The 23880-nt window shown below is 41.6% G+C and overlaps 4 protein-coding genes across 7 annotated transcripts; 3 read left to right on the plus strand and 1 right to left on the minus strand.

Annotated features, from left to right (window-relative positions):
* Nucleotides 1–412: 412 nt before the first annotated feature.
* LOC128441921 (eukaryotic translation initiation factor 4E type 3) lies at nt 413–5840 on the minus strand. The gene is made up of 7 exons (XM_053424045.1): nt 5261–5840; nt 4134–4206; nt 3449–3543; nt 3306–3366; nt 3150–3216; nt 2849–3004; nt 413–2741 (listed from the first exon to the last, which is right to left on the minus strand). Exons 1-7 carry the CDS (start codon nt 5425–5427, stop codon nt 2695–2697), a joined length of 666 nt encoding a protein of 221 aa, XP_053280020.1. The 5' UTR covers nt 5428–5840; the 3' UTR covers nt 413–2694.
* On the plus strand, nt 5807–11597 carry LOC128441920 (serine/threonine-protein phosphatase 4 regulatory subunit 2-A). Of its 2 annotated transcripts, none has more exons than XM_053424043.1 (9): nt 5807–5966; nt 7171–7252; nt 7362–7556; nt 8201–8294; nt 8414–8451; nt 8581–8655; nt 8875–9024; nt 9118–9386; nt 10374–11597. In XM_053424043.1, the coding sequence occupies exons 1-9, from the start codon at nt 5933–5935 to the stop codon at nt 10679–10681; spliced, it is 1245 nt and encodes a 414-aa protein (XP_053280018.1). In that variant the 5' UTR covers nt 5807–5932; the 3' UTR covers nt 10682–11597. The 2 variants fall into 2 exon arrangements, with proteins under 2 accessions (XP_053280018.1, XP_053280019.1); XM_053424044.1 differs by having other exon boundaries at nt 5808–5966; nt 7386–7556.
* A 1991-nt stretch (nt 11598–13588) lies between these two features.
* On the plus strand, nt 13589–14966 carry guca1b (guanylate cyclase activator 1B). Its single transcript, XM_053424046.1, has 4 exons — nt 13589–13792; nt 14325–14474; nt 14576–14690; nt 14842–14966. The coding sequence occupies exons 1-4, from the start codon at nt 13589–13591 to the stop codon at nt 14964–14966; spliced, it is 594 nt and encodes a 197-aa protein (XP_053280021.1).
* Nucleotides 14967–16039: 1073 nt separating this feature from the next.
* On the plus strand, nt 16040–19698 carry oard1 (O-acyl-ADP-ribose deacylase 1). 3 transcript variants are annotated; one of them, XM_053424048.1, is made up of 6 exons: nt 16040–16332; nt 16425–16605; nt 18576–18634; nt 18745–18857; nt 18961–19126; nt 19533–19698. In XM_053424048.1, the coding sequence occupies exons 1-5, from the start codon at nt 16288–16290 to the stop codon at nt 19106–19108; spliced, it is 546 nt and encodes a 181-aa protein (XP_053280023.1). In that variant the 5' UTR covers nt 16040–16287; the 3' UTR covers nt 19109–19126; nt 19533–19698. The 3 variants fall into 3 exon arrangements, with proteins under 3 accessions (XP_053280023.1, XP_053280024.1, XP_053280022.1); XM_053424049.1 differs by lacking the exon at nt 19533–19698 and having other exon boundaries at nt 16410–16605; nt 18961–19176; XM_053424047.1 differs by lacking the exon at nt 19533–19698 and having other exon boundaries at nt 18961–19176.
* Nucleotides 19699–23880: the final 4182 nt, after the last annotated feature.

The following is a 23880-nucleotide window of genomic DNA, read 5'->3' on the forward strand; positions in this document are numbered from 1 at the left end:
CATATGATCAATAATTAATGTTAATTGTAGGCAAATTAAATCCTTGTATTGATCCAAATACTATTTACTGAATGGCTGTATTCTTATTTTTTGTGTTAATTCTTGTAGGCAGCCACACGAGGGAGGTATTTTCTTGCTGGTTGTCATAAAGCATTTGCTTCCTGCTGACTTGATTCAATATGAAATCAAAGCTTTTCAAAGGCTCAGTATGGACAATGTTATTATCATGGTCATGCAATGCCTTGATAATATCAAGATCTTATGTTTGAAAACGGAGATGCTGAACAAACCCATGCACTTGTCTGACCTGGCCTTAGTTTCTAGAGAAACATGGGTCTCACAGTCCAAAACAAACATGCCCAACCCCCAGTATTGATATCCTCCTTACGCAACTATTCAAAACGGCAAAATGTAGAACTTTCAGTGACTTTATTTTTTCAAACATATGTCAAAGTTAACAGAGACACATGACAAAAGTCCAACATGCCGAACATAGGTGACGTTTACATTCTGAGCTGCTGGTAAACACAAGGCACCGTCTAAGATCAACAATCAGTTACAAGGTCTGTATATGTGCAGGGGGACAGTGTTGTTAATTCTCCTGTGTGTACTTATGTACTGCATGTGTTTAAAAAATCATTACATAAAATAAGGAAAATACAGAGATGACAACAGTAAGCCTGGCAAAGTCAGTGCTGTGAAAACTTACATTGTGAAATGACTTGAATTGAGACACCAGCATTTTAAATAATTAAATATTCAATTTGATTGATGAATCAAAGCAGCAATTCAATGAAAACTCCTTATCTCTGTGGAGATTATCCTAAAAATGTCTCTGTATTTTGTATTTTTACAACCCCTAGAAGAAATTCCGCTGTGTTCTTTGCAGCCTATACACATTCTCACTCTGTCACTCACACACTAACACCTAAACACACAGGAAAGGCGCCTTTGGTGAGTTGTACAATGCTTCAACTTCCTTAATTTCACAAATAACAAATAAAACCTATTACATGTAAGAACACAGAAAATAAACTGAAAAGCTATGGATTTGAGAGACAGTGAAATAGTTTGGGAGCAGCAGCAGAGACCATCCGATTACATGTTTCACACAGATCTGACCCTGCTTCACTGATTGCATGACTTCCAACAAATTGTATAAACTCATTAAAATACCAACAAAAGAGGAACATCTTTATTTCTGTGCCCCTGTGAAAGATCTCTCTCTGAGTGGTGTGAGTATTTGTTGTTATCTGCTTTCCAAAGGGTAGGTTTTAACACAGGTCATATGAATACAAAAAGAAAAGTCCACATTTCTTAATTAGTACTAAAAGCAAACAAATCATAACTCATGACCAGAAACAACAACAGTTTTACACTTCATCAGAAAAAGGTGACACAAAGTCCAAGCATATTTGGTCTCAGGTGTCACAGCTCCATATAATCTTAGAGGGACTCTCTGATGTCATATACATTTACAGTAAGAAACAAAGTGCTTTATTCAGGACAACCACAACACAGCAAATTTGCCAGGTATTCTACAGAATAGAAATGATTGCATATATTTCTCAGCATCTACTCATGATAGTTTGTGTACTGAGGTCATTTGAAACTTGACAAGAAAATATTCCATTACTAACTCACTCATTACCTAAAGAAGAAAATAATAAAAAAAAAAAGAATGTGCAATTTTCTGTTCATATATTAGCAATACAGCAAACAAAATATTTATGTTCTCTCATTAGGGCAACAGTATTTTGGCTGAGACATAAAAAACAGAGAAGAGAGACGACTAGAAAGCTTTCAAATGTATCGTTAAGGTAAAGCTTTGCTATGTGGAACTCTGCTTATAGATCCCCCAAAAAACAGATTTATATTGGAGAGCTGGCTTTGTCTGTGCTCAGGAAACTGCACAAAACATACTTTAATACTAAGACTCAGAAACATATTCAGCTGGAGAGACTCTGTCCTCCACGGTTTCAGACCTACGTATGCGTGAGTCATGTCAGCCACAGTTTTAGACCTACACATGTGCAAGTTCCAGATCCACTAAGAGAAGGAAACTGAGTATTTGTATTAACATCATTTAGGCTGAAAATGTATTTCACCGCTCTATGACACACGTCGCATAATAGTGAACAGCTTTAAGCAGCACTCTGAATCTCCACTCAGATTTCCATGGCTGTCCAAACGAAGGTCAAACAAATGCCATTAAAGTTTATGTTTCCTTTAAAAAACAAACAATAAGTATAAGTAAAAAAAGGTCTAGAACGGTGGCTGGCGGCGGGGACAGGGGCTCTCCAGCTCTGCAGGTTGATGATATTGTTTAATACATCTAAAAAATCTGGCTGTGCATGATCTGCTGTTTTCGTTAAGGTTTTTTGCAAAACTCTTCGGTATAAAAACATACAAAAACTACCATTGATAAAATGAAACTAAAATAGTTTTTGCCTCTGGCTAAAATAAAGGTTATTTGGGATTTCGTTATGAATGACAGTAGTGCCCAGAAGATGGGAAACTGCATCGACTGAGCTTCATAATTCATGGGCTCCATTTGAGGTAATTAAGATGATACATTAAGCAACTATGAACTCAACAGCGTCAAAACATTTGCCAACGTATCACAGTCGAAAAACACACTCATAAGCAAGGAAAAATACTGTGTGTCTGGAGGGTTCGGACGTACAAAATGTGCTAATGTCTTGATCGACCTCCTTCAAAAGCATGGTGTTGCTCATGTGCTGAAATATAAGCAAACAAGAACAATGATGTTACATTTTATAGTGTTGTTATCAATCCATTAAAAAGAATGGAGACATAATAATTAACTTTCAAATAAAATACTCACGTTTGTAAAACACCGCTTTGAAAGGTATTTGTGGGAGAAGCTCGTAGATCCTTCCTAAGATGTTTGAATCAGTAGCACAAGAAGCGTTTCCATTCCAGACCTGAACGATGTCTTCTCTGTCTCTCATACTGACGCTGATGCCGACCACTTCATCATCTGTAAGTACAGCAGTAGAGTGTGAGTTGGATGAACCTCAGAACTACAGTATTATTCATATATTATTCTGAATATTTTACATTTTAATCAAAAACAACAACTGAAATATTGTATTTGCTGGAACATGAGCGGTGAAGAAACGTACCTGAGGAACAATAATCACTGAACTGTTCTCCAATGGTAGCCAGCAGCAACTCCTTCCATACAGAAGTCTGAAAATATGAAGACACATTGTTATAGTCATTACAGCAGCAAGAACGGATACACAAAGAGTAAATAATAAATATTACACATCACTTACAGTGCTCTCTTTGGGAACTTTCATTTTCCAAACACCGCCTTTAGCGTTGCTCTCTTCTTCCCTGTGTGCAAACCAGCAGGTTAGATCAGGTATTTTAAGCCTGAACATGAACAACTATTCATTCATCTTTAAGCCAAACTCACCAGAGTGGTTTCCTTTCACCTCTCATCAGATGATAGCTACATCTCAGCGGCAAACTGGAGACACCGGGTATGTTGTTGTAAACTCTCCAGAAGTTCTATTCCCGAGCCAAGGTGAACATGGAAGCAGAGCATTATGTTGAGTCATTTACTGGCACCGGGAGTGCAGTTTCATATATCAAGCCACAAGGTCTTATCCTCATTGCTCTTAACCACAAGAAAGTGCCCTTGTTTATTAAATCCTGATCTAACACGTTTATGGCTTGTGATTCATTAATCGTGTTGGCAGAACATTGGACACCAAGACAACTGAGGTAGAACAAGCTAAAAAAGATTCAGGCTGAATATATTGTAGACTGTGAAGGACTTGTATGCACAGGGGTGCTATCAGTGTGAGTGCGTCCACTAAATCCTCCACACTGGGATTGTTTTCAAGTCATCGGTGAAACACAAACATTCAGTGTCCCCTGATAAGATAAGTTTTATTTAAGGTTTCTGACACCATGTTGGTTTGGCCTCGGTGCATTTGAGAGGAAAACAAACAACAACGCAGCCGTGTGAAAATAAACATCTCAGCACACAATCTTGATTTGTGCATAAATAAAGACATTTGCCTCTGAAACGTAGGAGGGACATGCGTGTGACACCATGTACCAGCTCTGTGTCCGTGTTTTGAAAAGCATCTCACCTGGACCGTCTCCACGGTGTAGATTTTCTTCAGGTTTGATTCACACTCCGCAGCTGTTGTACCGGGTTGAGACCTGACAACAAAGAGAAACAGACTTTCAATCCATTTTTGCACTATTCCGGGTTTGCAGTACTCTCATCCCACCATGGGTATGACAGCATACTAAGTGTATACTAATGTAGTGCCGTTTACTATGTTTTGAGTACTTATTAGTGTACTTATATGTTCTGTCTACTTATATGTTTACACCAGGGGATCAGAGAGAAACAGCATTTCAATCCCGTCTATATTCCATACATGTGGCAGAATCGACAGTCAAGTTGATAGACACCGAGATTTAATCACATTCTAATGATTCATTGAATCACTTCTCATTTACAAGCTTGTGAAGCTCTCCCAATGTCTGACCAGACATGTCTCAGGTCAGAGCCCCATGATCAGGCAGGTTTTTTTTTTGGGGGGGGGGGGGGGGGGGGGGTGGTCTGGGGGGGATCAGATGACATATAAGCCAGTAAACAGTAAACAACACTGACCCCATTTGAACGCAGCAGCTTCTGGTTGATGACACTCGTGCAAACTGTCACATCTGTTCAATTCTGCTGTGTCACTCTTGTGTGAATGCTAAATTGGGAGCTGTGTTTGTAGTAATGGCAGGTTTGGAAATAATGATTATTTTTAGAACAGGCACCTGAGCAGTGAATCAACAAGTACATTTTTTTTATAACAGTGTAGTCTTTGCTGCTTCAATACAAGTCATGGCTGAAGATCAACTGAATATGACCTTGTGTGAAATCAAGTTGAGTTATTATGTGGGAGCCAGTTGGTCATAATTACGTGCTTGTGTTTATTTTAAGATCCTCCTAAGTGAAGGACTTGGTGTATGTAGGTCATGGGGGAAACAAGCGGGCTGAGAAGCTGAAATCAAATCCAAATAACAACTTCTATTATGTTATCCACGTGTTATTACAACAGACAATAGTCGAGTCTCTGTTAAAACACCCATTAAACTCTATTTACAGCTGCTTCTCTAACCGCAGGCCTCGGATACTCTGCTGTCTTTGTTCTCATTAGATTAAAAAGGTACGGTCCACTTGGAAGATGGAGGAAGAGAGAGCGGTGTTGTTTACCTGTCGAGCCAGAAGGTCCAGGGCGAGTGCAGCGGCAGGTTGTCCATGTCCATGTCGCTCGACATCCTGCCCAGGTCCATGTCTCCGAGGTGGATGTTGTGCTCCAGGAGACCCGGGCCGGACGCGGCGCTCAGCGGCGGCAGCAGCGCAGCTACGGGAACTGCCATTGTTTTGTTTTCTTTTGCGTCGCTCCTCTGGGAAGTAAAAAAAAAATCCACGAACCACTCGGTGGAGATGAAGAAAAACAAACGAAGCGGACCTCTTAGTGGAGATGGGTCCCACCGGTTTCCAGTACGTGGGCTGGTTTAGGTGAACTGAACCCAGATCAGCTGCTGTATCATTGGTCGCTTCACCCGGTCTGCGCCGTCACAACAACGGGGGGAGAAAGTGATGCCTCCCGCTGACAGCCCCGCGACCTCCACCCTGACTTCACCCGAGCTGCTTGTTATGAAACGTGACAACATCCAACACGTGCATTCAGGAAGCTTCCGCCCTAGTTGCGAGTTACTGTTGTTGTTGTTGTTGATTTCAGATTTAAACGCTTCTTCCGCAAGTGTGTATACGTAACGGCGCGCGTGCGCAGTGGCCGCTAGCTCTGCTCGTGAGCTAGCTAGCTTCCCGCTGCTACTGCTAGCTAGCCAGTACTTCCTGCCAGGGGGACTGGACACAGAAATGGACGTCGACGCGTTGCTGGAAGCGTTTCAAGGTGATGTTCACACGTATCCGCACGAGCGAGTCGCGGTTATCGAACGTGTTGTGCGCTTGTTTTGGCGTTAAAACATCTGGGATGTATTTTGCTAACTACGTAGCTTAGCTTAGCAGCATCGAGTGTCGGGTTAGAAGAGGCACACTGGTGTCATTCTGCCTGGCCCTAATGTGTAGCTAGCACGGAGATAACATCTTCTAAAAGATATAAACTGGTCTTGTTGTTCTTTTTAAATACAAGCTGGTTCATTCTGGTTCTCACACGGACGCGGTTATGTAAACATGTTGCTGGGTAACAACAGCATACACATGCTAACTCGTTAACTTTCTGTGTAACTTTCCATGTTGTTCACTGACATTTGGTGTTTGACAGTGTTTGCATGCCCCCCCCCCCCTCCCCTCCATACACGAACAAAAAGCCTTTAAACTATTTAAACTTGTATTCAATTGAATTTTAAAAGTCCTGAATTGTATTATGTTGTAGCAATGCTAGATAGAAGTGTTGTTATTAGAAAGCATTGACTTCAGTTCCCTTAGAAAGTCTAATAAGCTGTTGAATTGAATTTGAGTTTCCTGTTTGATAAAAGTTAAAACCTTTGCCAGTGAAGCTCATTTGCTCCTAGTGGCCAATGGTGGCGTTTTGGTGAAATAACACCATAGTTATGGTTACTGCTGCTGTGGTAGTTTGGTGGGTTTTCAAAGTCGTTCCCTGTCTCTAGTCTTCTAACTGAGCTCTGAGCACTTTAAAAACAAGAAGTGGGACCAGTCACTTCTTACAGAGGCTCAGGTCCTGAAACCCCCTGAACCCTGAGGCCTCAGGGTCCGAGTCCCAAAGGCCGGTTCACTAATCCATACATAGATCCAGGTCACGTTAATTTATCCATTATATCAATTGGAATTGTTATGCTCAGCTTGAAAGCACTGACAATGTAATGTAAGGGTCAATAAATGAACGAAAATAATACATTTAAGGATTATTTAATATTAATACAAGTTTAGACCGTTTTGTCCATGCTGCCATTATCAGTTACACGGTATATTCTCTATTCTGTTAAGGTCATTTCTTCAGAATCACTGTCAATAGCTGACGGTCAGGAGGTGTTTCACTTTTCATCTATAAAGTGAAGGCAGGATTGTTTCTCAGTGACCTGTCCTGCAGGAGGCTTTATGAAATAATTTGTTTACGTGGGTATTTATATTTGCAGATTTTGAGAAGAAAGCGAAAATGGAGACCTGTCCTGTACTCGAGCAGTTCCTGTGTCATGTCGCCAAGACAGGACAGCCACTGTAAGTGACAGCTCTATGACTGAGTCTGACTGAAATCTCCTTGCTGAACTTGTTACTTGTCAAAAATGTGTTTCAAGACTTTTTATTCTTTTGTGTCGCTGACATGCAGACTTGCATTTCCAATACCTTCCAGGATCCTGTGGTCCCAGTTAAAACAGTACTTCATGTTTAAGTTGGAAAAAGTCATGGATGATTTCCACGCTTCAACACCAGAACAGAGAGTCTCACATAATCCCAATGTCGAGCACTTGCCCTTTGAAGAGATGAAGACAAGGATCTTAAAGATAGTGGATGGTTACAATGGGTGAGTTAAGCTTAGAATAAGCCACTTTTCAAATTACTAACAAATCACGAGTTCATATACAAAATGGCATGATAAGAAAATTCAAGCACATGAATGCAACGCCTGTCCATTTCATTATTAGTTAGTAGTCTGTTCGTGGTGTGTTCCAAGTCAAACCAAATGGCTTCAGATGTTTGACACGCTTGTAAAATATGTCTATGGGCTTGTCGATATTTTCAGACATTTTGGACAAGGCCAGCTTACATGATATGACAACCAACTGAGTAGTATGGGTAACTATGAACTGATATGTAAATGTACTTACACAGAGGATGCCACTTGAGTAGGCGTTCCTTCATTGTGGCTGCGGACACTTCACTAGCGAAGGTGAAAATCAATGTGGCCCAGACCTCCTCTGAATGTTCTTAGAGGAACTGGGTGTAATCACACCTTTTCTTAGAGCTGTGCACTTGTGATCAGACCACACAAGACGCATGCCAATGCCAGGACATATGACCAAGTGGTATATATCAGTCAAGACAGTTTTTGTCCTGTCTTTGCTCTAATGCTTCCAGCTTTGGCAATTTCTCCTAACAGCTTTGTACCTGGCTGTGAGATGGCTGTGTGTGTCTAATCCCAAATATATTCCTTGCTAAATATTCCAGAGTCCCATTCACCATCCAGCGTCTGTGTGAGCTGCTGATGGACCCCAATAGGAACTACGCAGGAACAAACAAGTTTCTCAGGGGTTTGGAGAAGGTGAGTATCACACCACACTACCTTGTGTATAAGTCCACAGACATTAATACAATGTGTTTTCACTCAAGATAAGCTATACTTATGATTACTGATTTATAAATTGCTGTTTTCTGTTACAGAATGTACGGGTGGTCAGCTGTATGTATCCCACGTCCGAGTAAGTACACTAATGACCACAGTGTTCCTGCTACTGATGCACATTTACAGCTCCCTTGAAACTTGTTTATGTTGTCACACTAAGTTAAACTTAACAGCCTGTTGTTTTTGTGCCTTTGTACTTTTCTAGGAAAAATGGTGCGTCCAGTGTAAACAGAATGAACGGAGTAATGTTTCCTGGGAACTCAACTCTATATTCAGACAGGTAGGAGCAACATACTGGTCAGGGATTGACTTCCACAAAAATTGAAACTTGCCTCATACACATTATAGGGAAGGTGTTTTAATTTGGAGCAGATAACCAACAGACAACCAGACTATATTGATGACAGATCAGTCTTCCCTGTTGATTTGACTCTTAGTAGAGTTGCTGATCAGGTGCTATGACTTTTAAACTAAATGTTTATTTTTTATTTTCTTGCAGTCGAAATGTAAATGGGCCAGCCACGCCAAAACCACTCAACAGACCCAGGTTGTCGTTGTCATCTTCGCTCTCTACCAATGGGCTTCCTGACTGTCCTGTTGGCAAAGAGCCAGAGCCAACCACAGAGGAGGTGGAGGAACACCACATGAGGTAATTGAAAGTAACGAGAACCAACGTTTTTTTTTCTTTTTTAACGTCTCATTAGTTCGAATGTCGATGAACCGATTTCTGTCATTGCTGCAGTCATCCCTCGCGATCAGAAGCTGAAGACACACCAAGCAGCGGGACAAAAAACAAACACCCTGAGGAGGAGGGTGATTCTGATGATGACAAGCAAGAGGTCAAGAGGCTCAAGTTTGATGAAAAGGAAGAGGAGGAAACCGAAAATGAAAAGAAAGAGTCATTGTGTCTTCAAGAGTCAGAGAACTTGTCAGAGATGCCAGATTCTTTGGAAGTCTCTAGAGGTCAAGACAACCAAAGTGGAACGTCTTGTGACACAACTTGTGATCAGGGTAAGTTTGAACTCATGCACACTTTGGTTTAAGTACAGTTATTGTACATGTTAATTAACACAACTTGACAGCAGCAAAACTGTGGATATGTGCTGAGTGTTAATGGATAGACAACTTTTTTGTAATTTAGTTGCATCCTTTCAAAAGTTTTAAGACAGGGGGGGTTGCATCTAAGCCAAACAGCTGGTAATGTTATTCTTCTACACTCTTCCTCTGCATAATAACACTGTTGGACAGTTTTATAGCAGTGTTTCATTTATGTAATAAAACAAGTCAGACTGAGGCTTATGGGGTTTAGTTTGAATGAAACAAACTAGTGTTTATTCTTATTTTTGAAAAGCCCTGTGGCGAAGTTCTTTCTAGGTTATGTTTTTTATCACCTTCCAAGAACTGTGGAACTTTGCTCTTTAAATAACTTGAGTGTCTTTGCGGAATGTTGCTGGGAGTTGCATAAATGTGGATAAAGGGGCTTACTCTGGACTGCTCACGGAAGCTGTCCCAATTTGTATGCACATCAGATTGTAAACACAGTGATTGTACAATGGTAGTCTTCATTTCAGTAGAGTTAAGGGTTCACTGCATCTTTAGTTTCCTCACATATGTGTGGATCTTGATCACAACTTAAAAGAAAGTTGTTGCAGTGTTGAAATCCAACTCCTATGTATAAATTAAAACCTGCCAAAGACTGTGGGAGTCCTTAACCTTCCTTTTGTCAACAGTAAATCCAGCTTTACACCAACTTTAATGTTTAAGTTTATCTTAATCTAACTCTTGAATTGCTTCTTATCTCTGACAGTGATATTGTCCTAGCACAGCAAAATGTGCAGCTTTATCAGAATTAAATGTAACCCTTATTACCTTACACTGATGTTTCAACTCACACATTCAGCTTCAAATTCAAAAAAATACATACAATGATCATATGAAACCCACTGATCTAATCTTTCTCAGAATATAACGCCATATTTTTCCCACTTTCTTCCTCAGAGCCCAGCAGCACAGGGACAGAAACCACTGAAAGAGAAGGAAGCTCATCCGAGACAGGAGATGTTCACACTGAGGAGGATGAAAGTGCCGTGGACGGACCTGAGCCGCCCGCTCCATCGGAGGAGAGCACACGCTTTGAACAGGACAATGAGGAGAGTAACAGCAGCGTCTGTGACAGAGAGGACCCTGCCAGCGACAAGGAGGTCCCTTCCTCTTCTAGCAGTTCACCTGACTTGTCAACAGAGGGCGATGCTGACAGTTCACACAGCACAGACACTGCAGTAGAGCCCGGGGAACAACAGGACTAGCCTGAATCCAGTCTGCCAACTGACTTTTGTTATTTTACACTGTATGATACCACACCACTGGTATATCTGTAGCACTGTGGACCTTTATACTTCAGGACCAGGAGCGATGTGACCTGGAGATTCTTCACTGAAGGATCTTTTGTCCTCTTCAGTTTCACCTGCTCAAACATCACCAGGTCATTAAACTAGAAGGATGTATATCAAAGAATATGGAGACTGCTTTTTAACAGTTGATTACAAGGTTTTCTAATCTTTTTTTCCCCCTGATTTTTTTATTTTATTTTGTATATCTGAGTATTTTAATTTAATCTTGATAATTAATGTATTCCCCTAATTTCATTATTCATTATTCATCTGGCATGTATTTCCAGGAGGAGGCGTCTGATAGTTTGAGTTCAAGCATCATTGTTTGTCTCTGATCAATGTGTCTCTCTCCATGTGAACATGAAAACCTGCCATCACGAATTCAAAGCAAAACTTCACAGACGTCTGTTTGCTTTGAAGCACATACCATCAAATGTTACTTAATCAAAGTATGTTACATTAACTAGGATTAACCCCTTTTTGAAAATATCCCACTTTTTCTTTGTTACTGAATGAGGCCAATGTTAACACACCATATTGCCAGTAGTCACCAGTTTGGTTGGATAAATTCAAGGTCTGGCTCAAGTGAAGCCATCACTGCATCAAACACACAAACCCCCCGGTACGTTTACACTTTCTGTCATAACTTCGCTGTACAGCTGTCCCTTTTGATAGCAAAGGATTTCTACAGTACACATCTGTAAATCAATTTTTCTAGACTTGTAATACTTGTGTCCACTGCCTTTGTAAAACTGATAATGGCTGGAAGTTGAATGCTTGTCCTTGTATCATGGTATTCATGGAAAGCAATAAATGCTTAAAAAAAATTGAAGTGAATTTTGCTCAATTAATATTAAAGCCGAAGTGGGTGGGACTGTTAGAAAAATGATTGAGTCTCATCCTCAGGACGTTCAATATTAAGGTTTTTTGGAAGGAGGCTCCCAGTCCTGAGCTTCTCCCACCAGACGAACAGGAGAAGATACGCAGGCGTTATACATGCAGAGAGGAACCCTGCACGTGTTATTGCGTTTATTGTATTGACTTCTTTTGGAATCTTGTTTCAATAATTCAGTTTTCCTTTTTCCTTTGGTATGATGTAGAGCTTGACAGTGTTTCAGCTCAGATAGCCGTCAGCTCTTACTGTTTCTGTTCACTCTGGCTGCTTGATCAGTTTGGTTTTCTGCAGAGAAATCACTCCTGACCTGACTTTACACCATAAGGTAGACAATGCTGCATTTGCCAGACACCCCACATTATTAGCGATATGATGAATAAAGTGGGCATTTTAGCAGGTTTGTTTTAGTAGAGGAAGTAACAGTGATGGGATGCATCTTGTGTAACTGAATCATTTTAATCACACAAGGATAACGTGGCCTTGACATTTCGAAGCTAAGATTATCACTGTCCCTGTTGTCAGCAGATATCGTGAGCCAGGCAGGTACTTGGCCAGGCCGAGCTTTCATCTGTAAACAAAGGCTCCTGTTTGTAACTGTGAACAGTGACGCTGCTGTTCTATTTTAAAACAGACTCCACAGACGACTCCACTGCCTCATATTCTAACATGGCCCCAGGTTTGCTATAGAAAGATGTTTCCTGTCATTTATCAAACATATCTGGCCCCTCTCAGTTTGTGGTGGGTGTAACTGAATGAGCATCATTGGTGCATTTAACAACAGCAGCTCTCATTAGAGTCTTGAGTGAGACAGGAGCAGCCATGTAAACAGTAATCAGGTCAGCCGTAAATAGTCTGGAGCCTGAAGGTCAGAGCTTTCAGACATAACTATACACCTGGTCTGTGTGATTCATCACCCTGGGAAGAGACGTCATTACCACGGAGCGATTACACAAAGGAGCAACTTAAGATTCATGCCATTTTTTAAAAAAGCGTCGGGGAAAAATCGAAGCTGCAGCATCTGACATGTTAGCTTTTTGTGAAACTCTTAAATTTAGTTGTGGCTGCCTAATTTTAGTTTAGTCTGAATTAAGAAAGAACCTTAACCCTCATGTTTGACTCAATCCTGCATAATTTAAAGTATTTTCCACATCATAGATTTGAGTTATACTCAAGTTTGTGTTTTATTTATGATACTAATATGGTCACACATGAACCCAACTGATGTAATGTTAATGTTGTACAGATTTGAATCTTACCTCTGTCCGCGAAGTTATGTTTCAAAATGTTACATTGTGTGATTGGGCATTTTACAACATTTTCACTGTTTACCCAGGAAATACTTCATGGTTCTTGATGACTAATGACAAATTAGACACATTTAGGTGACTAATATGTTTAAGTGTGTAAAATTCGGTGCAGCTTAATTGAATTTCAGAGGACTGTGTCTTGGTAGATCTGATTGATTTAGGTTATAATGTGCAAACATTTATTGATACAGTATAAAATACATTAGTGTTTTCTATAAAGCAAACTTACAGTACAGTCACTATTCTCTGTTTAGTAGAGATGGGGGGCAGAGGGAAATCCTGTCATGATCTGTCTGCGATCTAATTGATCTGGACACGTTTCTATGTCCATGTTTCTAATCCCTTATCATGTGATCCCGTGTGTCATCCTCCATATGAAGAGAGAGCCTAATAATAATTCAGCCTGTATGGACTTTCATGCCATTTTGATCGGTTCGGCTTTTGCAGATTTGCAACAAATGCAGTTGCAGCACCCGTCTCAGTGACTGAGGACTGAGATCTGAGATTTATAGATTGTGTAATGTAGAGTGGGAAGCTCACAAGGAGTTTCAACAAGTCTTGTAGTTTCATGTGATGTAAGAAACCATTTCAGTCTGTAGAGCTTGAGCAATAATCTCCACTATGGGTCAGCGCCTGAGTGAGGAAGGGGACCCCGACAAGGAAATTGACGCGGCCGAGCTGCAGGAGTGGTACAAAAAGTTTGTGGTGGAGTGTCCGAGCGGAACTCTCTTCAGGCACGAGTTCAAGAGCTTCTTTGGCGTCACTGAGAACAAGGAGGCCGCAGATTACATCGAAAACATGTTCCGAGCCTTTGACAAGAACGGAGTAAGTAGGAACTTCGGCTGTGTGGAGGTACAGGACTCGTGTACAGGCGTCTGTCTCTGTTCAGTATCGACACTACACTTCCCACAGTAATAGTCCAGATGCATTGATTGGAAGCATTTGTGATAAGAGCAGCTAATGCCCTTTAGTGATTATTTATTTTTAATAACTAGAATCAAACACGAGTTTTGATAGTTTGATATTTTTTAGAGTATATTTTTGCAAAAAGCTTTTGAAATGTTAATATTTACTTGTTCTCTTAGTCTATTATAAAAAACAATTGAATAACTTATTTCTGACAGATGATACACCAAACAATTAATAGAAAAATAAATACAAATTTGACCAATTAATCGAAAATATATATTAGTTGCATTCCCATTTATTTGTGATTGGTGTTTCCTCCTAAAGAGCTAGTGTATTCCATAGAGTACTTTACGATACAGACATTCTGCCCGGAGAAGGTGAACCTCAGAGATCTTGTCCAAGTGTCTCTTCAAAGCAATCTCATGTTTGTCCTTCATGTCCACCGCAGGACAACACCATTGATTTCCTGGAGTATGTTGCAGCCTTGAACTTAGTCCTGAGGGGTAAACTGGAACATAAGCTGAAATGGACGTTCAAGATGTACGATAAAGATGGAAGTGGATGCATTGACAAAACCGAGCTTCTAGAAATTGTGGAGGTAATATTTACTATCTGTCACTGTCACTGTATGCACCTGAATATTCCAAGATCAGCCAGCGGGCAAGATTAATACCAACGTCCTTCTCCTGTCACTGTCAGTCTATCTATCGACTGAAGAAAGCCTGCCATGGACAGCTGAGTGAAGAATGCAATCTGCTGAGCCCAGATCAAGTGGTCGACCGCATATTTGAGCTGGTTGATGAAAATGGAGATGGTGAGTGTTTACCATAGTTTTCTGTCAGTTTAAAAATAATGCATGGATGATTTAAAAGTGCAGTGATGGGCTGCTGTGATGGCTTTGTGGGCTGTAAATGTCTGTTGTTTGGTGAAACAAACCCAGAGACTAACCATCCCTCCTCACTTAGGGGAGCTCTCGCTGGATGAGTTCATCGATGGGGCGCGGAGGGACAAGTGGGTGATGAAGATGCTGCAGATGGACGTGAACCCCGGGGACTGGATTAACGAGCGGAGACGCAGTGCGAACTTCTGAGGCTGCAGCATGGACTGTTTATCTATCACACACACACACACACACACACACACACACACACACACACACACACACACACACACACACACACACACACACACACACACACACACACACACACACACACACACACACACACACACACACACACACACACACACACACATCCTACAGTGTGACTTACTTTGGATCTGCTGCAGTTTAAAATGAATGAAAAAGACAACAACACAGCAGTCCTCCTGGTTTTGTAATGCATGCTGATGATTTAGCTGTAGCGCCACAACGATACTGTATCTTGCCTGTAAAAGGGTTTGATCTGCTTATTCATCTTGGTTCAGGTTTCACTCTCAGTAAAGATACAACTAAGCAGTAGTTTCAAATTCATTTATCGATGGTGTAAGTGCTGCAGTCATAAGTTACTCACTTTATCTTCTTTTTAGTTTTCTGTCATAAGTTTAATAAATAATCTGAAAGCCTCGACACACTCTACACAGCTGTGTTCCCTTTTGTAGGATGATAATATTTCTTGTCAGGACTTTGTGGCCATGTAAACACTGAGATGTATTTGTTGCACCTGTCAGGGCAGAGTAAATTAAGACCTTCATGTGTCACTGCTACTCTGAGTTTGAGGATCTCATTCGTATTTCCGTCGTAACTCAGCACGTTGTTTACCTGAAAAGAAAGAAATATAATAGATAATTAAATAAATACAGCTTTGAAAAGTTTTAGGGTGTCTATACTAGATTCACACTGTATGGATATTTTCTTTAGACATTACATTTAAAGCAAATATCAAGATAGATCACAGATAAAAGTGTTTTAGGAATACTGAGCTTGGAGGACAGAGAAAAGGTGAAGGTACTAGTGGCATTTTTAAGCGCTATTTTTTTTTTTAATCTATTCTTATCAGAGTAAATATCAATAAGTGTTTGAGTGACATATTTAAATGTGTTTTATAGTAGGAGCAGGGTGTAAAGTAGAATTGAGGATAAAGTATTTAGTTATATCCTGAGTCTATATTCTGATTCACACTCCAGAGCTGAAGGTGGCGGTAGTGCGCGTTAAAACCGAGAGAAGAAGAAGTGAAAGAAGAAGAGCTGCCAATCATCACAAGTGTCACGTTGCAGATTTAAATCAGTTTCACTCTCTAGGACATTTCTTTACATTCAGACCTTGGTTGATAGAAGAGTTGAGGCTCGTTACTGACGCGTGTTAAGCTCGTTTTTTAAGTTTCCTATCAGACGTTGATTTGTGTTGATATTTGTCCACCATCGTAAATACACCTCTCGGCTCACAACACGTTCCCTTCTCCCCGGGGACCATGTGGTCTGGACCCCCGGAACCAGTCGACACCGAGGAGACGAAGGTAAAAGTTTAAAACACCTAAAGAAACACCAACTTCCGGTGCAGGTGTCAAACGTGTGTGTAAATGGTGTAAATAAGGGATTTTGATCACAGGGCGCGGTGCTGCCCCCTGCCGGTCAGCGTGCGGCGGTCCGCCATGTGACGGGGAGCCTGTTCTCCAGCTGCGAGGACGAGGCTCTGGCTCACTGCGTCAGCGAGGACTGTCACATGGGAGCAGGGATCGCCGTCCTGTTCAAGCGCCAGTTCAGAGGAGAAGCTGAGTTAAAGCAGCAGCGTGAGTCACACCTTTGTTAAACCAGATTTACGTCCCCAGCCCAGGAGACTGGGTTGTCTTATTCTTTAGCTGGTTTGTATGGTAACCCAGTTTAAAGTAAAGGACACAGATATGTTGTTCACAAGGGATGAAGAGGTCACTTCATATTTATTTACATAATAATTCATTTTTGCTTATATCTGATTTGGGGTATGTAGGTGTATGAGTTTGTGAATATGTGTCAATAAATTATTTGTAGTATAATATATACCATATACTATACTAGAGTATTAATTTATGAGCTATGGAGAAGGGGTGAGATTAAATACATTTGTACTTTTTCTCACTCCTTTTCAAATATTAATTGTTTTTCTCATCACTATTTTTTTCACTTGTTTGTATAATTAGATATAATACTTTTTTATATTTCCATGTTTTCGAAATAAATAAGAATGAATGAATGATAAAAACACTTGTTCTGTAATATCTGACACCATCACATGCAGTACTGTGCAAAAGTTTCAGATACATTCAGTTTATATTTATCTTACATTGACATAATATGCCCAGGGGATAAAGGGAGTAACACGTGAAATAGGTCCAAACTAAATTTATTAAAAATAAAACCAAATAAAAATAAACATGAAACAGCAACGCTCATGACAAAATACATTACATTCAACATAGCCCAGGTTAAACCAAAGTTTGAGAACAATATTCCGCCTCCCAACAAAGGGAGTAGCCTGTCACACAGCACAAGCTGACAAATTGTAGGCTCTCCACAAGCTTTCAAGTCTCCAGTACTTGATTACAATCCCGGCGCAAGCGTGAACCGCCACTTGGAGCAGAGCAGGGAGGAGAAGGGTTGAACCTGGAGAGACGAGAAAAGAAAACGCACTCCCAACACTCTCATTACACGTCGCCACCTCAGAGGCTCTAGATCCAGCCTAAATTCACTCTGCAGCTTTTCAACAGCCGCAGAAACACGCAGCCATAGACGCAAAGAGCAAAGAGCCATCTGATAAAGGGTCGAGCAGCAGATGATATGTTTTCATCAGTCAGTCTGGTTTCACATAAAGAGGCAGGACACAATGAAAAAGCCTTAATCCACAGAAGAACTATGTGGTACGACCTACCTGCAAAAACACTTAAAAAACCTTTGTGTGGATTAAAATGACCACAAATATTGATGTATGTATTTTATTTTATTTCTTAATTGTTCTGTCAATTGTTAAACGTTCTTTTAGTGAACTGTCTTGTCAGGGTTTAAACTTTTTGGGTTATATTTCTTGTTAAGCACTTTCTAACATTGTTACTATATAAAACCTTCTGTATAAATCACATTTATGATTATTATTAGTTTACTTGAAGCACTGAAGACTTTTGCACAGTGTTCTGAGAGCAGGAGCTGGATGTTATCATGTTTCCTGTCTCAGCCCCGGGTTGTGTTGCCGTTCTGCTTCTCTGACTTTACTCCAGTTCCAAGATCAACCTGCTAAACTATTACCTATTCCAAATCCCTGCAACTTCCATTACAACTGTTCCTAATTCTCAAGATTGGTCCCCCAGTTGCCAGATTGTTTCAGATCCCAGTTTGTTTCCCTTTGTGCTCTTTATTCTGTGGACTTTTCTTCTTGGTACCTGTTAGTAGTGTGGTGCTACCTCCTGCCTCTCTGCCTTGTGTTTCAGCATTCATCAGTTTTCCCTGTGTGTTTGCACTTGGCGGTGTTTGCTTCTACCACCAGCTGTGACAACAGGGAAATATTCTTGATGTCTTACGCTTCATTAAGTTCACATTTGTGTAAAATTCATGCCGAAAAAAATCTCCATTAGATTTTATAGCAAACATCTGTGGGTTGCAACAATTTTCTCCTGCACTGAGTTAGTTTATAATGACGCCCCCCCCCCCCCCTCACCAGGGCATTGTTGTTGACATTTGAAAGAGATTTGAGATTTGTGTTTTATGTTGTTTTGTTTTTGTATCTGAACAGAAAAGGTGACAGGACAGTGTGCTGTGCTGAAGAGAGACAGACGCTTTGTCTACTACCTGGTAAAGAGTGAATGCAAAGTTTCATGTTACTGATTCACCCCTGGACAAATTAAGACTTGTTGAAAAGACATCATAGTATATATTTTAATTCCCTGTGTATTTTATTGCAGATCACAAAGAAGAAGTACAACCAAAAACCCACCTATGACAGCCTGACCCTGAGCCTGGAGGACATGAAGTCACACTGTGTGAAGAACGGAGTGACAAGAATCTCGATGCCTCGGTTTGTGTTCTCATTAATTTGTACTTTGTTAATTTGCTCAATTCATTTATTTAAAAAAGTTTTGGTTCTGTCACTGCTCCAGTTAAACTCTGTGTTCTTCCAGTATTGGCTGCGGCCTGGATCGACTGGAGTGGAGGAGAGTGGAGGAGATACTGGAGCAGGTGTTCAAACACACAGACATCTCCATCACAGTCTACAGCCTCCCAGTGAAAGCAGAGACCACAGTGAGGAAGGAAAACATGCGCCGATGATGGACGGAGATGTTTATTGTAATTATTTAGATCATGCACTTCTCTGTATATGACGATGATTATTCTTTGTCAGATCTTTTTTTTTTTTTACAAATAATATTGAAATAAATATTCCTCTGTTCACCAAAATACAAGTTTTCAGCTATTTAAAAACATGTTCACACAGTTTTATCACTACATCTTTCACCTGTCCTTTCTGGTTTAATATTACAAATGCTCTTTTACAGCAGGGTCTTAAAATATCTCTTTATTTGCCCATTCGGCCGCCAGGCAATTATGTTGTTGACTTAGCAAACGGTGTATTTGCATTTCTGTCTGGGAGTCATATAACTTTTAGAGTGCTCACTGAAGCGTCTGCAGATGGCTGCGGGTATTGTATGGTCCATTATTGACCTATCTAATTGGGTATTGTACTTTAATGCAGCCGGGACCTGGCTGGATGGACCAGATGTGCATGCGTTAAAAAGACAGAGGAGCAGGGGACACTGACACCACAAAGTCAATCCCTCACCTCCATTTTCTCCGGGACCAGAAATCCTTTTAATAACGTCACCAAACTCGAGTGGAAGATCAGGGAGGTGATCCCACCACATCTCCGTTCCAGGTGATTTAGTAAATTTGTAGGATTAAAAAAATCTTGAGTTAATGGGGGGTAGCTGGCTCCATTTAACTATGTAACAATATGCGCTTCATCCCCTGTGTGATTATCATAAACCTCAGCAGCATCGAGACAGTCTGAACAGGCGCCGTAGTTTGCTGTCTGTGACCCCCCCCCCCCCCCCCCCCCCCCCCCCCTCCTTTGGGGCACTGTGAATAATTCATGAGGGGAAAGGCATTAACCACTGCGGCTGCCTGCCCATTTTCTCCCCTGTATATCCAGGCTGGCTGGAAGACTGTACTCCAGCATCACTGCAACCAACCCCCCCCCCCTCTCCTCCTCCTCCTCCTCCTCCATCCTCCTCCCTTCCCATCCCCCTTCATGCCTGGCAATTAGACTCCTCACTGCAGCAGAGCCATCTAGCTACGCTGCAGTGAGTGCAGGGGAACTCGCCTTTCGTCCGACCTGCCTTCACACCTCGACGTGCTGCAGCTGGTGGACGAAATGCATCCAAATCTGCCCTCACCCCCAGCTGATAGCTGCCCCCCCCCAGTCTCTTTGTTCCCATGCAGCATCTACTGCTTGTCCCACTGCGGTCCACTGATTCGCCTCCGATGCTTTCCCCCACTCCATCCCATTCTCTCTCCCACACAGTCCTCCCCCACCTCCCCTGCTTCCCTCCTCCCTCTGTCCTCCATTCCTTTTTTTTCTTTGCTCGATGCGTATGAAATTGCAGAGCTCAGCATTCTTCTCCACAGGCACTTAGGGAAAAAGAGAGAGAGAGAGAGAGAGAGAGAGCGATGAGCTTGGGAGGAAGGTTTCTGGTGCACCACATAACTGGCCATCTTCCAATTAAAGAAGAGAGCTTATGTTACTGAAGAGCAGCTTAGCCAATCAGGAGGCAGTGCTAGGCAAAGACAGGAGGGGAAAGCAGCAGAGCGAGTGGGCAAGAGGAAGGGGGAAGAAAAAAAACTGCAGTGTGTGAGTGTGTGTAGTTTTTATCCCTCCCCTGAACAGATCTTTATCAATTTGGGTACTCCGGTCCTGGGGTGCATTTGAATGGGTGTCTGTGTGTGTGCATGTGACAGAGTTGACAGGAGGACAGGGTAAAGGTGTGTCCACGGGGCTGTGTTAGACTCCTGACTTGTTCATTCTGAAACTGGAAATAAGAGAAAGTAAGAGGAGATTGATTATTTTTCTCTCTATCTCAAAGTGTCTCCGAGCCTGTGGAGAAAGGGAAGAGCGTGGTGTCCAGGAAAGAGCGACCTGCACAGAAGGTAAGCAGCTTCGTTCTCCTCCTACTACACAGGGCACGATGGGGTTTTCACACTTCTGAAGTTATTTGCTTTTTTTAGTTGGTGTTTTGCTCTTTTAGTCTCTCGAATGTTTGACATTTTGAGATATACATGTGGATTTGTACTTGTAAGAATCTCCTATGTTTTAAATACTGTTTTAAAAAAGAGCAGAGGGAGATGAGAGAAGGAGGGGGAAGGTTAGTGCGGGACTCCCTGATGCTTCCAGGCAAGTTTCTGTGCACACGGTTCTCTAGTGCTGCAGTATCCCATTACATCCCTGAGCGGAGCTGCCTCAGCATCCAGCCAGTGTCGGGCAGAGCAACCCAAACCAGCTACCACCGCTCTAACATGACGCTCCCAGACTAAACTTGTGTTTTTAACCCTGTTTTTTGGAGAATAGTAACGTTTTATCCCTCACACTCTGAATCCAGTGCCCTCCAATTTAGTTTTGTTGTGCATGCTGTCATTGTGTATTCTGCGTATTGGTGGGGTCGCTTAGATAACAGATCGAATTGGCCCCGATGGCGTTACGAGCCTGGTGATGAGTTAGTGTTTTGTTTATCCGGTGTTTGGGGACTTCCTTCAGTCTAAACATGCAGCAAAAGTGGGCTCTCTGATTGGCTGATCATGGATTACTGATGACAGTATAGCGAAGAAGGGTAAATATAAGGCTATCATGTCTGTTTGCAGTTACTTGGGTATTTATGCACTTTTCATAATTTTGATCCGAGCTCAAACAGCACAGCTGGAGTAAAGTGAAGCGTTGCTTGATTAAAGCAAAGGTCGGCTGATAACATATGTGTGTTTTCCACAATGCATTAATTATCACCTTTCTTCAGCACGTTCACAGTTTATTTGTTACATCCCACTGTCTTCTTTTGGAAGTCTGACCTTCATCATATGTGAATGAAGATTTCATACTGTCCAGCAGTGGGCACTGTGTGTTTTCTCTGCTGGAAGAAGCCTGCGAACACTGGCCTGCTGCAGAATGGGAGGAAAGAGCGGATGGACCTGGTGTGTGTGTGTGTGTTTTGTGTGGGCACACTGAATAGCGATGCCAGACAGGATAAAGAGTACAGTATGTACCGGTGTATTCCTATTACTTTGAAATAAGGTTAATAACTTTCATCCTCGCGTAGTGGATGAAAGCAAATGAACCTATCCAGCGCTGATGAACCCGGTAACTGGTTTTAAATAGTGTTTCAATTATTTAGCACTGAGTTATATGCAGGGATGAGGGGAGGGCTGTGAAGGCAACGTTAACTGTTTCAGCACCATGGACAGAGCCCAGACTGCTAACATCAGCTTCCCTCAAGTAGTTTCATGTAAATCGGTGTAAAGACGGTTAGAGGTTTAAGTTTAAGGCAAAGCTAATTCTACTAACTATGTCTTAACCAGTGACCTAATAAACCACCTGGCTGCTCACATCTCCAACTCCTTATCTGATATTCCAGTTGCCTGGGCCCATCTGTTCTTCTGCTTCCAGCTGATGACGTGAAGAAAACACTTTTCATTATTCATGCTCCTCTCCTTTTCTAGAACACTGCCCATCTTAAAGAGAGCTGTGTTTCTGCAGAGATGCTACAAACCCAGCTCACAGCGTTTTTTTTCTTTTGAAAAGCCCTGCACTGTCCTTGTCTCCCAGTATCATGACTCTGTGCTCCAGGTGGGAGCGTCAGCACTGTGCTTTTGTTCTACTTTCCTGTTCACTTCAAAACGCCAGGCTGTGGAATGTAGCAACACAAACCTCTGAGTGTGACGTCTGCCTGTTTCACAGCTATTTGATAACATCATTAAAATAACTATGACTGCAAGTAATTCATTATGTTTCTCATTAATCATTTCAAAAACCACGAAACGAATCGCTGCAGACAGCAGTTTTGTCTCAGTTAAATCAGTGAAAAGTCAAATGAAACAGATCTAATGGCTGCGCTCCATACATCTCGGACACCTGCTGTGACTCCGAGCTTTGCTTCATGTCATGGTTGAGAGTGATCAGCCAAAGTGTCTCTGTAGGAAGCAGCCATCATACTGGGAGACTCGTTCAGACAGCGATCATCTGAAAACCTCAGCTCTAATGGGAAACCTTAATGAGACCCCTTGCTGCTGCCTAGAATTATCCAGTTTCCCCTCTATGGTAGAAGCAGAATGCTTGGCCTGGAGGGGGCTCAACTCATTAGATCTTACAGCTGATGTAAACATTCAGACCTGTGTCCTGTGATTTATGCTTAATTCTGTGATCTACCAGCTATTTCATGGCATTTACACTTTGAGAATTTGCTTCTGAATTCTGGGAAAGCATTGGTGGTGCTACATGCTTATTTACCTTTTAATGTTTTTCTATGTGTAGGTTTTATCCTGAAAGTCTTTCTAAGAATGTTGCCCTTTTTTTTGGAGGAAACGAGCAGCTGTTGAGCTTGTCATTGCTCATCCTTCCTGGTGCACGACACCCTCTGTCCCAGGCTGTGCGGCACGTGAGCCCCTCTAAATGATTCTGTAGGCAACACTGCGGAGCTGCAACGGCTGTCACCGCGACATTTACACTTTGCAACAATACCCCACAAACTGTCCACGGCCACGATGAGAGGAGGAGATACATGTGAAAACTCACCAAACTGGAAGAAATAGTGTTGCTTCTAAGTTGAGAAGGTTGTAGTGATAAAAATAGAGGACATTGCAGATGTTTGAGGTGAGCAGACCCTCTTGGGGATCTTAGAATGACGCCTTGATAAATACAGTGAAGTGGGGGAAGGATGGTGTTTGTGCCTTCTCACTGAAAAGGGGCACTTATCATACTCTCCGGGGAAAGGTTACAGGATTTATTTACATGCATATATATTTTGATAAATGTGTTTCTATTCGTGAATGTGAGCAGCCAA

This window comes from Pleuronectes platessa, chromosome 6, assembly GCF_947347685.1.
Source record: "Pleuronectes platessa chromosome 6, fPlePla1.1, whole genome shotgun sequence".
Classification (NCBI taxonomy): Eukaryota; Metazoa; Chordata; class Actinopteri; order Pleuronectiformes; family Pleuronectidae; genus Pleuronectes; species Pleuronectes platessa.

Coding starts and splice junctions, on each gene's coding strand:
- LOC128441921 (XM_053424045.1), bottom strand. CDS start 5,427: ATGGCAGTTCCCGTAGCTGCGCTGCTGCCGCCGCTGAGCGCCGCGTCC. Junction 4,207..5,260: donor TGGACCTTCTGGCTCGACAG/GTAAACAACACC, acceptor CTTTGTTGTCAG/GTCTCAACCCGGTACAACAG. Junction 3,544..4,133: donor ACACCGTGGAGACGGTCCAG/GTGAGATGCTTT, acceptor GCTCGGGAATAG/AACTTCTGGAGAGTTTACAA.
- LOC128441920 (XM_053424043.1), top strand. CDS start 5,933: ATGGACGTCGACGCGTTGCTGGAAGCGTTTCAAG. Junction 8,295..8,413: donor TTCTCAGGGGTTTGGAGAAG/GTGAGTATCACA, acceptor TTTCTGTTACAG/AATGTACGGGTGGTCAGCTG. Junction 8,452..8,580: donor TGTATGTATCCCACGTCCGA/GTAAGTACACTA, acceptor GTACTTTTCTAG/GAAAAATGGTGCGTCCAGTG.
- guca1b (XM_053424046.1), top strand. CDS start 13,589: ATGGGTCAGCGCCTGAGTGAGGAAGGGGACCCCGACAAGGAAATTGAC. Junction 14,475..14,575: donor AGCTTCTAGAAATTGTGGAG/GTAATATTTACT, acceptor TGTCACTGTCAG/TCTATCTATCGACTGAAGAA. Junction 14,691..14,841: donor GGTTGATGAAAATGGAGATG/GTGAGTGTTTAC, acceptor CTCCTCACTTAG/GGGAGCTCTCGCTGGATGAG.
- oard1 (XM_053424048.1), top strand. CDS start 16,288: ATGTGGTCTGGACCCCCGGAACCAGTCGACACCGAGGAGACGAAG. Junction 16,606..18,575: donor AGCTGAGTTAAAGCAGCAGC/GTGAGTCACACC, acceptor GTATCTGAACAG/AAAAGGTGACAGGACAGTGT. Junction 18,858..18,960: donor ACAAGAATCTCGATGCCTCG/GTTTGTGTTCTC, acceptor GTGTTCTTCCAG/TATTGGCTGCGGCCTGGATC.